Source organism: Camelus dromedarius, chromosome 16, assembly GCF_036321535.1.
Source record: "Camelus dromedarius isolate mCamDro1 chromosome 16, mCamDro1.pat, whole genome shotgun sequence".
Taxonomy (NCBI): Eukaryota; Metazoa; Chordata; class Mammalia; order Artiodactyla; family Camelidae; genus Camelus; species Camelus dromedarius.
The window spans coordinates 11,224,335-11,237,221 of record NC_087451.1 but is presented as its reverse complement, the minus strand read 5'-3'; the positions used below and the strand labels follow the sequence as shown (position 1 = coordinate 11,237,221).

The window sequence follows — 12,887 nt, the reverse complement described above, 5'->3', positions numbered from 1 at the left end:
GGCAGGGATTTCTGTTTTGTCTGACGCCGTATCTCAGATCCCTAGAAGGGGCTTCCACACAGCAGGAGTGCAGCATTTTTTCAAATGAATGAATTGGAAAGACTCTCACTTCCTGGACCTCACATGCCCCTTGTCTCTCCGCCTGGAGAGGAGAACGGGGGCCGGATTGTGCTTGGCCTTGTGGACCTTGGCGAAAAGTTTGAATTTTGTCCCAGGAATGCTGGGATGCTGTGAAGGTGTTTTTTGAGCAGGATGGTGTCATGGCTTATTTATAGGTTAAGAAGATCCCTCTTGCTCCTGCTTGTGGAGAAGGGACTGTGATGGCACAAGAGAGAGGCAGGGCAGCAGTTTAGGTCTGACTAGAGCAGTTTTCCATGTGGGAGCCAATGGAGGCCAGACGGCTATCACCAGTTGAGCTGCACGGCCTCAGATGCGGTTCATCCTCAATCACAGTGGCTCCCATTGCCTACAAGATCAAGTCCAGGCACCTTGCAAGGTGGGAAGCCTTCCAAGGTGGGGCTCTGCCCACAGTGGCAACCTCATCACTTCCCCCTCCCTGCCTGACCGTCTGAAGCCACTTTCAGTCCGTACCATTTCCCGGTCCTGCTCCCCACATCTGGAATACCTGGCAGTCCTGTTTATCCTTTTAAACTCACTTCAGACACAGTGTCCCACCGCACCCCATGAAGCCTACACTGAAGCCCTGTCCCTGCATCACTGAGTGGATTTCACTCCTCCACGGTCGAGTGTGTCTGCCCCACCAGACGGTGACCTCTGAGAGGGCAGGGACCACGGCTTGTTCATCTTCATCACCCAGCTCAGGGCCTGCCGCGTAGTAAGTGTCAGGAAGCACTTGAAGTGAATGGATGAGTCTAGCTGCAGGGAAAACTTGAAATGATTCAGAAGAGAATGATTCAGAACACTTTGGCTCTATATTCAGGAGCAGTGGAAGCTAAGGGGTTTGGACATTTTTGCTGTTGACAGCAGGCTTTTCAGGAAGGCTGAGCCCAAGCTGTTTGGCAGTGATGCAGCGCCATCTGTTGTTGACATGGAGGTATAACAGTTCCTTTGACCTGAGCGTTCCAATAGAAATGTGAATCCAGGAGTGAAATGGAGCTTCGGAGATGGCCAGGCCCAACCACCCCTGTCCTGTTATAGATGGGGAAACTGAGGCCCAGAGAGGCGAAGAGATGGTCTGCTGAAGTTACCCAGCTGTGGCTAGGATCAGGGGGTAGAGCATGTTCCTGGCTGTAGGGGCAGGATGAATTGGAGATTGAGAGTAGAAAGACCAGCTAGGAGGCCACAGGGCAGGGCCTGGTGGTGACCAAGGAACCAAAATAGAAGGGAAAGATGTGGGATTCACTGAGGAGCCGGAGTCCACAGACTGGCCAGGTGAGGGGCTGTGGGGTAACTGGGTAGGAAGTTGTTGAGTTCTCTTGGGCTTGTTGACCTTAGAATGGAACTTCGGGCAGAAATGTCCATCAGCAACATTTGACAGCTGATAACGTGAGCCGATTATCCAAGAGTCCAAAATAGCTTTCAATTCCAAATTTATTTTTGGTAACACTCTATTTGGACAGGTCTGGCTGTTGAATGTCATTGTCAAGGGTAGCACCCCATCTCTTGGTGTAAAAATGATACAATAGTTTGTCCTATTCAGCTCCTTCTTAGTGGAATCTTTAGAGCTGGAATTGATCTTGCAAGTGGTATCACACGACTGTAGCTAAATGTAATTTTAATGATGTCAGAGCTGAAGCCCAGAAAAATAACTGCCCTGGAATGACAGCCAGAAAAGAAGGCCCCTTCCCACACCCTACCAGCTTTAACAGAGAAGGAAGAGGGATGGTAAGAGAGGGAGATGAGTGGAAGTAAGAGAAAGGATATAAATCTTGGTTGAAGTGACTTGTCCCTTGCCTTAGGCAGCCTGAGAGGCCTGAGAAGATCAGTGAGTGTCCCCCTTGGACAATCGCCCTGGGATGTGAAGAGCCAAGTATGCTAGGTCCTCAGAATATACCTCTGACAATAAAACACTCCATTGCTTTTCCTGTGATACTAATACAATATTTTATTGTGTATCCATGCTGTTCACATGACACTGGGCCACACCTGCCTATTCAGCAGTGAAACTATAAAGAGTAAAAATACCAGCTTTTATAACTTTAAGGCTTCCTGAACTTGCTGCCGTCTATCAAAAGTTCTGCTGGAAGAACTGTTATTTAGGGAAGTTTGCTCAAAACCTGAGAAGCCCATCCCATCCTCTAAAAGTTTTCCTTTGCCTTCAAAAGAACTTCTGGTTACTTGATTTTTTAAAACTTAATTCTTTTTTGTTTGTTTGTTATCTTTTGGGGGGGATTAGGTTTACTTATTTATTTAGTTTTTAGAGGCGGCACTGGGAATTGAACCCAGCACCTTGCACATGCTAGGCATGTACTCTACCACTTGAGTTATACCCTCCCCCACCAAAAACTTAATTCTTAATTATCAACCAGCAGTCGTCAAGTCTTTAGCAAATGGCTGCCATAATGTTCATATTCCTTACTTGCTGAGTGCTTTGTGGCTCATGGAGTCTTTCCACACGCATGATCTCATTTGATGCTCATGATAGCTGTGGGCGGAAGTCAGTGCTGATTTCATCCTAAGGACTCTTGTTGGCCCGGAAGACATTTAGGACACTCTAACTTGGTTCTCAAGGAGCCTGGTTGGGAAGTTGAGTTATTCAAGCAAATCAGTGAACCTTTGACTGCTAAACTGCGAGGGCTCATTCCCAAGAGTGCAGAGCTCAGGAAAGAAGCGATCACAAGTGGTTGGATGAGTCCCAGAAGGCTTTGATAAGGCAGGTGGAGCTTGAGGGGTTCTTCAAAGAGTCTTAGGTTCATTTATTCAGAAGTAAGCATTGAGACCCTGGTGTAAGTTTAGAAATACAGTGATACAGGAGACACGTAAGGTGCCTACCCTGGTGGAGGGGAGACAAGTAATAAACAATAAATCAATAAATAAAAAATTCAGATAACAAGTGCTCTGAAGCCAATAAAATGGGACTACTTTGGATTAGGTGGTTGGGAGAGGCCTCTCTGAGGAGGTGATTTCTAAGCTAATGCTTTAGTTACAAGAAGCAGCCAGGCATGCTGTGATCTGTGGGCAGAGCATGCCATGCAGAAGCAGCCACCAGTGCAGCGTGCTTGGCATGTTGGAGAAACTGAAAGGGGGTCCCTATGCTTTGAGAGGAGTGAGTGAGCGAGCAGGAGAGAGCGGTCAGATGAGGTGGAAGGATGGGCAGGGCCTGCTTGGGTAAGAACAGTGAAAAGTTGCAGGCCTTGGAACAGCAGGCAGTGTGGATTAGCTCGGGGTCTAGCTGGGTTTCCAGAAGCTCAAGGAGGTTGTCAGTCTTCAGAGGTAAATGCTTCGTACAGGTATTGCGTGGAGATCACAGTGGTCCTTTAAGACATGAACCCTACTTTGTGTTTCTTCCTGTAGCCAGGACGGAGGTGTACACAGGGACCTGACTCAAGTACCCCTTCCCACCCAGCTGTACAACTGGGCTGCCCCAGAGGTGATCTTACAGAAGGCAGCGACGGTGAAGTCAGACATCTACAGCTTTTCTATGATCATACAGGAGATTTTAACAGGTAGATCGAAGAGTACTTTGATGGTGACCAAAGACCCTATTCTTAGGTTGAGTTTTTTCCCCCCAAGAGTTGCTTAGTTTTTTGAAAATGTAGGACATAGGAAAAAGAGACTTCTTTAAGGAAACATCTTTGTGCTTATGGAAGATATAAGATGATCTCCTAGAAATCCTTCTCTTTTAACCTGCTTTTTAAGACTCAGCTTGTCAGTGGTAGTGCATTTAATTCAGGCAAAGTTTTTAAACTGAAGATTGCTGTCAGTGCGTAGGGGTCTCTGTGAGGTACCCCTTAAGAACTTGTAAATGAGGGGGAAAGAATGGCCTTTGAGAAGTAAACTAAAATCAAACACACCCAGGGTCCAGGGTATGTATAAGCAGTGTCATTTGAAAGAATTAGAAGCCCTTCCAAACATACGGGACTGTAATGTAAAGGAAATGGTCACACATGTGAAGACAAAAGGAATCCTTCAGGAGAGGGACACAAATGTACATACACACATTCACTGAGGGGGTGAGAATCAAGCCCCACTTAGCAGTATTTACAGTCTCAGAAGCAAAACCACACCTTCCATGACATGAATGCGTTGGGCAAGTCAGCCTGATACCAGGGAACAGTCCTTCGTGGTCCCCAGGTCTGCCTGCAGGGAATCTGTACCTCCATGAGTCTGTCCCTGTGGCAGGGATTTCCCTGTTAAGTGGGTCAAGTGTCCTGTCTTGTGTTATTGGGATTCAGCTAGTTTTTCTACAGAGAAATGAATGTTTAGAGAGGTTGAGTGACTTAACAAAGGTTAGCCAATTTCATCTGATTTCTTTTTTTAAGTTTTTAGGGGGGAGGTAGTTAGGTTTACTTATTTTATTTATTTTCAGAGGGAGTACTGGGGATGGAACCCAGGACCTTGTGTATGCTAAGCATGCACTCTACCACTTGAGCTATTCCCTCCCCCTCATCTGATTTCTTTCTTTTTTTTCATTTAAAAAAATTTTTTTGAGGGGGGAGGTGAGTAGGTTTATTTATTTATTTGGTTTTTCAGTGGAGGTACTGGGGATTGAACCCAGGACCTCATGCGTGCTGAGCATGTGCTTTACTACTTGGACTATACTCTCCCCACCATCTGATTTCTTAATGTCTCTCCTTCCTATGACTTTTTCCTCAACAGACAGCATACCCTGGGATGGCTTAGATGGCTCAGTTGTTAAAGAAACCATAGTCTTGGGAAATTATTTAGAAGCGGATGTCAGGCTTCCAAAACCATACTATGATATTGTTAAGTCAGGCATCCGGGTCAAGCAGAAAGACCGAACTATGAACCTTCAAGATATCCAGTATATTCTGAAGAATGACTTAAAGGTAAGATCTGAAGCTGTTAGGAGTTTATTTCAGCTTACCTGTCTCAGGGGAGTGTAGACTTAGAGGCCAAGAAGAAGCTAGAGACCAAGTTGTAAGAAGTTTTAGAAATCCTCATTTTATTACACCCTTTCTGTGTTCCCAAGAAAAGCCTAACTGCTTAGCTTGGTGAGGGCAGCAGGGAATTGTGGAGGGAGGCTGGGGAGGGTCAGTACATAGGAGGGGCACCCTGGGGGCACACAGTGCGGTTCAGTGAATGCCAGCTATTGTTCTTGCTTTTTAAATACTGGTAATTATAATGAGCTAGTTAATTAGGACTATACTCAGTCTACCTAACTGGAGTAACAGGGAGTATATTTCAGATCTGTTTCTGAAACACCAGTGACATTCAGATGATTGCAAATACGTCTTTGACAGTATTTCCCTTGTTACAGGATTTTATTGGAGCCCAGAGGACTCAGCCAGCCGAAAGTCCCAGGGTGCAGAGATATGAGCTCCATCCTGATGTCAATGTCTATCTAGGACTGACTTCAGAACATCCAAAAGAGACCCTTGACTTGCAAGTAAAAGAGCTGAAGGAAACGGGTATGGCCTTAACCCTCAGGTTTTGATGAGTGTGTTCTGAGAGTCATGAGCTGCAACTAATCACCTCCTCCAAATTAAACCCACAATTCATACTGGGAAAGGTGGATGTCTTGGGGAAAAATCAAGAGCCTTAGAATTATTAAATTAAGCTCTTGGGCTCTATCTACCCCTTGGTTGGATCCAGAACTATGCAGTAACAACCAGTTTATTTCTAGTATGATTTAGGAATTTATCTAATTGCTTCACAAATAAAAACGGTGATTTTAAAAATTATCTACTCATTATAGAAAATTTTAAATAATACAAAGAAGAAACTTACTCAGAAATAATTTGTTAATATTTGGTGTTTCCTTCCAAACTTTTTTCCTACAGCATCACTACTTTTGAGTATACTTGGAAACCTTAGAACTCAGAGCTGGAAAGGACCTTGCAGTTGTCTGGCTTAATGCCCTCACATTCCAGATGAGAAAACTAAGGTTCAGAGAGATTGTGGCTTGCTCTGGATTCCAGGCTTGTTACACAGCTGGAACCCAGGCCTTCCAACTCCAGCTCAGTGACTATTCTCTGACTCTTTGGACAGGGATGGAGGCCTCCAGAGTGGCCCTCCAAGCTCTCGTTACTTTGGCTCCTCTGTCCCATCCTCTGCAAGCTGTACACCATCACCCAAGGGTGGTGGGTGGTCAGTCCTGGCCTTATTTTTTGAAGTAGTCTCTCTCATAGTGCAGTGGCTTCTTGGGCAGTGTCTCAGCTCCTTTTATCAAATGCTTACAAAGAGCATAACTTTAACTAGCATGAATAGTCTAACATTTCTGTGTGTAAAAAAGGTATGAATGTAGTCTTTAAGATTCAAGGGCCTGTAGTTTGCATGTCCTGACAGTTGTACATGTTTGGAACATACTATTACGTAAGCTTAGAACATTTCCTCTTGGGTTTGAACACTCCCAAATTTTCTACCTCGACCCACATCAGAATAGTTGGGAACAGCCTCTCACCCCTGTGGGTGCATCTGGCCGTCTCCTTTCCTGGGAAGGGGCGGGGGGACTACAGAGCTTCTCCCACATTGTCCTGCCCCTCGTGCTGAGCCGCGTGTGCAGTCACTGTGGTCAACAGCATGTTACTGCTCTTCCGACAGGTAGTCAGCCTCCTTCACCAAGGGGCCCCTCTTCTCCCACTGAGAAAGCAACACTAGAGCCTCCGGTCCCAGACCCGAGCCCAGAGGCCCAGGAGCCTCAGAACCAAGATGCTGCTTCTCCTGCTTGCTCTGTGGCTGAAGAGGCCAGGAGCTCCAGCCCGGGTCTGGCGAGCCTCTGCAGCTTTGAAATCAACGAAATCTACTCAGGCTGCCTGGACCTGGGCGCTGGCTTGTCGTCCAACCAGGTAGATGAGCTGAAGTCCATGGAAGAAGAGTTGGAAAAGATGGAGAGAGAGGCGTGCTGTTTCCACGACGAGGATGAGAGCTCTTCAGAAGCCGGCACAGAGCTCTCCTTTGAGGACTGGGACTGGCAGAACAGTTCACTTAGTTTACTCGGCCTGCCCGAGCCTGCCCCAGGAGCCCGCGGCACTGTGAGCCGCAGGGCCACGACCGAGGAGTACATCAGTAAGTGTGTGCTGAACCTGAAGATTTCACAGACCATCATGCACCAGAATGACGATTTGCTGCGGAGTATCCAGCAGAAACTAGATGAGGTTGAAACGACGCAGAAGGAGCTGGAGGAGCGCTGGTCTTTGTGGGCTTCCTCCAGAGAAGTTCCACGTGCCCGCGACTTCCCGGCAGCCGTGAGCCCCCCATCTTTAAACTGTGTTCCTCCTGCCATGCAGCTGCCAGGGGGCAGGCAGCCGGACACTGGTGGCGGCTGCCCAGCCCCAGCACGGTCTCCAAGAACAGTGAGAGACTTTCAAGGAGGACATTTTGGCAGAAGGTCCAAGAAAAGAAGCGGCTGTGGCTGGACATCTTTCACCGAATTCGCAGAAGAAAGCACTAGGGATCAGTCAGAGCAGGACCATCAGGTAAGGCTGAGAAGTGGGGGCAGGGCAGCCGATGCAGGATCGGGAGCTGGCCTCAGCATTGCCCCCGACCTGCGTGCAAGGACTGCCATAAACACAGCCGCCCCGGGGTGGAGCCCTCTGGGCTTTGGGAAATAAGGCCTCTAGGTTGGAATTCCAACGGAGATACTCTTCACCTCCCATTCCAGACCCAGCACACGGCCCATGTCCTCTGCAAATTGTATGCATCAAGCTGACCCATGCAAAATGTCTGTTTTATAGGTCAAAGTAATCAAGTATTGACAATTTTACATAGTTCAGCTCACCAAGTGTGATATCTTGGGCAGGTATTAATCCCCATTCTAAATTGCTTAATTAACTCATTCACTCATTTAGCAAACATTTATAGAGACAGCAGCTATTTATTAGACTATGGGATATTATGATGGATGAACCACAAGCTCTTCTCTGAGTAGCTCAAACACAGAGAAGAACTTGGTATTCAAAGAAGATGCCTCAGAGGATGTGAGAAACCATGGGTTGAAGAGTGGTTTGTCCGTGAACTTCTTAAGGACAGATCTCACTCATTCTCTGTCCCCACACTTAGCAAGGTGCCTAGCACATAGAAGGTACTCAATAAATGGTCATTGAGGGAGTGAATAAATGAATGAATCTGAACAAGTTCACACATAGAGAGCTTCCTGCCTCTTGAGTCAGGATTTTAGAGGTGGATTGAGCCCATCCTTTGACAGAGTGTGAAGCTCGAGCTCAGGGACTTGAACTTCCCGAGACCCGTTGGTGTGACCGAGACCAGGGTGGAGTAGGACTCCAAAGTTTTTCTCTTTGGAGAAAGGCAAAGGCTTTAATTTATTTTACTTCTACTATTTACAAATATTGTAGGCTTTGTTTGATTGCACCCCCACTGGTAGATTTAGGCAGATATTGTCCCTGTTTTGTGGATGAAGAAACTGAAACACAATAAGGATTAGACTAGAACCCAGGGCCTGGGGCTCCTGCCACAAAGCCTGCTGCCTTACTATAGGGGAAAGATTTTGGATTTTTTTTTTTTAATGGAGGTACTGGAGATAGAACCCAGGACCTTGTGCATGTTAAGCACGCGCTCTACCACTGAGCTGTTACCCTCCTTCCCACCCCAGATTTTTGATGTCTGTTTTGTCTGCTTATTCTGTCTTGCACCCCATCTGGACTGGGGTCCTGGGGGCCAACATTTCTACGTAAGGGCCTCCAGCTAAGAGATGAGTTACTAGATAATGAAACATGCAAAAGGAAATTGTCTTGGGAGGTCTGGTTAGTTCTACATATTTACAAGATTGCTTTAAAAATAGAATGTGAGAGTGAAGAGAAAAGGAGCGGAATTCCTTCATCAAAGCACTGAAACATGTCTGCTGCTTTTTAAGCTGCCAGCTCTTTGTGACCCTGGAAAACAGAGCACAGGCGAACAGTTTCAGCCCACTCACGGAGCCAAGGACAGTTCGGAAAGAAAGAGGAACCAACATACCAGCAGGTGGGTTAACATTTTTATTGTTCTTTGTGTCACCATGTCTTCAGATTCCCGTGTCACCCTGAGGCCACTTACTGATCTTCATGTGTCTATTGACAAAGAGATTGTGAGAGGTGAGGGAATAGTAACACAGAAGCAGATCTTGGCAGGTTCTCTCCATTAAGTGAGCGGGAAGAGGAGTATAAAATCGCAGGAGACATCAAAGGTGAAGTGTTTGGCAGGTTAACCAGACAGAACTCATTAGTTGTCAAAGGCAAAGCATCCTACCTTTAACTGCCCAGATTGTTTTTCTTATAAAAAGAAGCACCAGCTTCCACTTGCCAGTGCTCCAGAAATCAGCTGTGTGAAAACCTGGGTTGTTCAAAATAAGCATGGCTGACTCTGGGGGGATCTGCTGTGGTTTCAGCGCAGATCACTGGAAGGAAAGCACATGTGTACGCTGGTTTTTTTTGTTTGTTTGTTTGTTTGTTTTTTATGGAGGCACTGGGGATTGAACCTAGGACCTTGTGCATGCTAAGTACATGCTCTACCACTGAGTTATACAGCACCCCCCAAAACTGGGCTTTTAAAAACTTAGGTAAAGCATTTTATTTTGCATTGGAGGAGTTATTAAAGGAGCAATAAATGTTTGTTTTCAAGACAGAGTAGTATATCAGTTTTAGTTTTCCTTTTCTGTGGTTAAATGACAGCATTAATACATAGCTTTGAAGTCAGTTCTCCTAGAAAAAAAATTTTGTTCCTGTCCCCAGCAGTGATTGAGTCTAATGACAAGAGTTTGCTGTTCCTTTCAGTTTGGTCAAATATGTGCATTAATGGAGAATCAAGGAAAATGTCCAGACATTCTAGATTAGTGTGTTTTACCTTTACGAGGGAAATTATTGAAGAATCACCTAACTGGCATCAGAGAGTTTAGCCCTCACATGATTGATAAAAGTAGATGGGGTGCTAGTGTAGCCACTGGATGACAAAGCAAAAGTATGGTTGTGGCCTCCCCTGTCCAGCTCCACCCTCTTCCCCCAAGAGAACAAAAAACAGACCAAAGAAAAATTTAAGACTTTTCTACCAATCCACCTAGTCTTTTTGTATGCTTCAAAAAATTGTAATTATATATGTGTAGGAAATTTTATATCCTGAATTTTCACTTTACATTAAAACATGAGCATTATCCCTTGTTATTAAAAACATCTTGTAAACTTACTTTGAAATTGTTGGATTTCCCCCATTGTTGAATTTTAAGTGGTTTTCTTCTTTTTTTTTTTTTTTAATGAATAGGTCTACAGTGATTTGTCAGTAAATTTTTTCCTGCATTTTGGGTTAAGTCCTTGATAGATTCCCAGAAGCAGGGTTAGTCGGTCAGAGGGTTTGAATATTTTTAAAGATTCTTGAGAGCTGTTGCCAAATTGCTCTTTAAAGAAGCTGATCCTTTGTGACTTTCTGATTCAACCATCTCTCTCTGCACTCTGGTCCAGCAGGAGAGTAGGATATTCTGAATAAAAGGAAATTCATATATATGCCACAGGTCACACATTTTCAAAGAGTTGGTTTAATAGATGATTTTATATATATATATATATATATAAACTTATATATATATATAAATAAAAATAAAATATATATATATAATTGGATATTTAGAGGAAAAAGAGACTCCCTTGTTTTGCACATGAGGAAACCTTGGCTCAGAGAGATTGCAGTTTGCCAAAGTCAGAGAGCTAGCTAGTGGCTAATCATGATCTAGAACTCAGTGAAACTAGGCTGTAGATCTCTGAATAGTCTTCAGAATCCCTTGTGCCTTAAGACCATCTTTACAAATGTTAGCAATTATGCTATCGCTGATATGCAGGTGGCTCTGTCACCAGAGAATTCTGATCAAAGGGCAGGAATAGTTACTGAACCATCACCTATGTTCTGTGTCATTGTGGGAGGGTCCTGCTACAGCCCAAGGACCAGGAGTCTGTCTGGTGAAACTATGTTTCAATTGTGGGTCTTCTACCTCAAGACCTTTTAACCCAGTCCTTTCGTTTCTTAGCCAAGGAAGGCTTAGAGAGTCCAGTGCCCGAACCAAAATGACACAGCTCAGTAGTGCACTCCTCACCATGCCAAGCCACCCACAAGGACCACCCTCATCATCCAGCCCTGGCTGGGGCTCTACCCAGTAGAGCCTTGCAGGCTGAACACTGGGGAGCCTGCTGCCCTCTGGTGGTGGGTAGGAGTCAGTGCAACCCCAGGAACAGCTCTGAGAATAGGGGACAGTCCTCTAGGGGGATTGATGGGCTTGGGGTTTTGTCAAGAACTTGAGCAAACTGATGTGTTTGTGTCCACTCGCTCCCCCACAAAATCTATGCAATTCAGGATCAGTATGGAATCAGTGTCTTCTGAAATCTTTAACGCAAAGTCAAGAAATAGTGAAGATGATGGAGAGACACACTTAAAATGGAAAAGTGAGTATAAAGTCATGGGTTCTATTGGACAAAATGAAATTTAAAGTATTTTTCTCACCTGGTTGTTATCTCTCAGTACACAGCCTGTACTGCAGCGTCATCTTACATTCTCTTCTTCTGCTAGATCATTCCGTTTTCAAAGCACGACCTTTCTGATTACAAACTGCAGAAGTGCTTTTTCCATTTCTAGACTATATAGGAAATGTTCCTGCTTCCTCTCTATATAGATGAATGTTACGTGACAAATGTAGTAAAAATAGATAATCTCACAATATACATATTTAACATATAACTATGAAAGTAGAGGGCTTGCCCTGTCACTTTCACACATCCTGTGGGCAGTATCCTTTTGTATCAGTTTTGTCTTGTAATCTTAAAAGGATACAGTGTCTGAGTTTTTTAATACTAATGCTAAGTGATATTGCAAAAGTATTGAAAATTTAAATGAAAACACACACGTACATTCATATATATACTCCCAAATTATGAGCTGAGTGTGGTCTAGAAAGGCTAGACACACTCGAATAGAATTCATTCCATTAGCCTCTGCAGCCTAGGGGCTTCGGTTGTCATTTTCTTATAAAATCTTCACAGCAAGAAAGTCCATCTAGAAGTTTTCTGCTGCCTTCTATTCTGAAATTCAGCAAAAAGGGCTGTAACTAACTGAAATTCTGCCCTTTCCTCGCTGTGTCATTAATTCTCTCCTCTCCTCCGCTTCAAGCCAAATGGGGCAAGCTCAGGATGACAAGATGCTGGTTCTAAAAAGGCAACCATTGTGACAATATGAGCTGTAAAAGTATTACATGACTCTTGAAGAATCGAAAGCTTTTGCTTCCAGTGTTGGTTGTGCTGTTTTAAATGCCACTTTCTCTTATATCCAGGGGAGGTGAAAGAAATGGCAGAGAAAGCAGCTTCGGGGCAGCTGGCGGTACTTCCTTGGAGTCCTCAGAACAGTTTGACTTTAGAGAATGAGGCTGAAAATGAGCCTGCTCCCCTGCTGCAGCCCCCCAGTCGGGTCTCTGAGCACGTGGATTGGCAGCGAGCTATACAGTATCCCAAGAAAAGTGATGCGCCGGGAGGAAATGAGAAGTGTGACATAACAGACGACAGTGACCGTAACAGGGACCAGCGTGGCAGACAGCCAGGGCCTCCAAGTTTCACTAGTAAGATCAGTTGGAGGAATTGGGGTAGGTGAGGGGGTAGGTGAGCTTGATCGAGTTGCCAGCTCTCAAAAACAAGTGAACTTCCAAGAATGTTTCCTTTGTTTTGGTTGGTCTTCTCTCCTTTCCTATCTGTCTGGGAATCCTCACTTCCAGAGGAAAGCAGCATGCCCTTCTGATCCCACTGTCCTTCCCACAGGTAAAGAAATCCAGAGATTCATGAGTTTTT

General features: G+C 45.0%; 1 protein-coding gene across 2 annotated transcripts in view; it reads left to right on the top strand.

Annotated features, from left to right (window-relative positions):
* TEX14 (testis expressed 14, intercellular bridge forming factor) overlaps positions 1-12,887 on the top strand; it is an 88,161-nt gene that overhangs the window by 51,063 nt on the left and 24,211 nt on the right. Inside the window, exons 10-17 of one of the 2 annotated variants that reach the window (XM_064494982.1) lie at positions 3,475-3,626; positions 4,780-4,970; positions 5,402-5,552; positions 6,685-7,559; positions 8,954-9,060; positions 11,087-11,212; positions 11,410-11,498; positions 12,380-12,661. In XM_064494982.1, coding sequence (XP_064351052.1) covers positions 3,475-3,626; positions 4,780-4,970; positions 5,402-5,552; positions 6,685-7,559; positions 8,954-9,060; positions 11,087-11,212; positions 11,410-11,498; positions 12,380-12,661 — 1,973 coding nt within the window. The remainder of the gene's footprint in view (positions 1-3,474; positions 3,627-4,779; positions 4,971-5,401; positions 5,553-6,684; positions 7,560-8,953; positions 9,061-11,086; positions 11,213-11,409; positions 11,499-12,379; positions 12,662-12,887) is intronic. The other variant, XM_010990418.3, reaches the window with a different exon arrangement.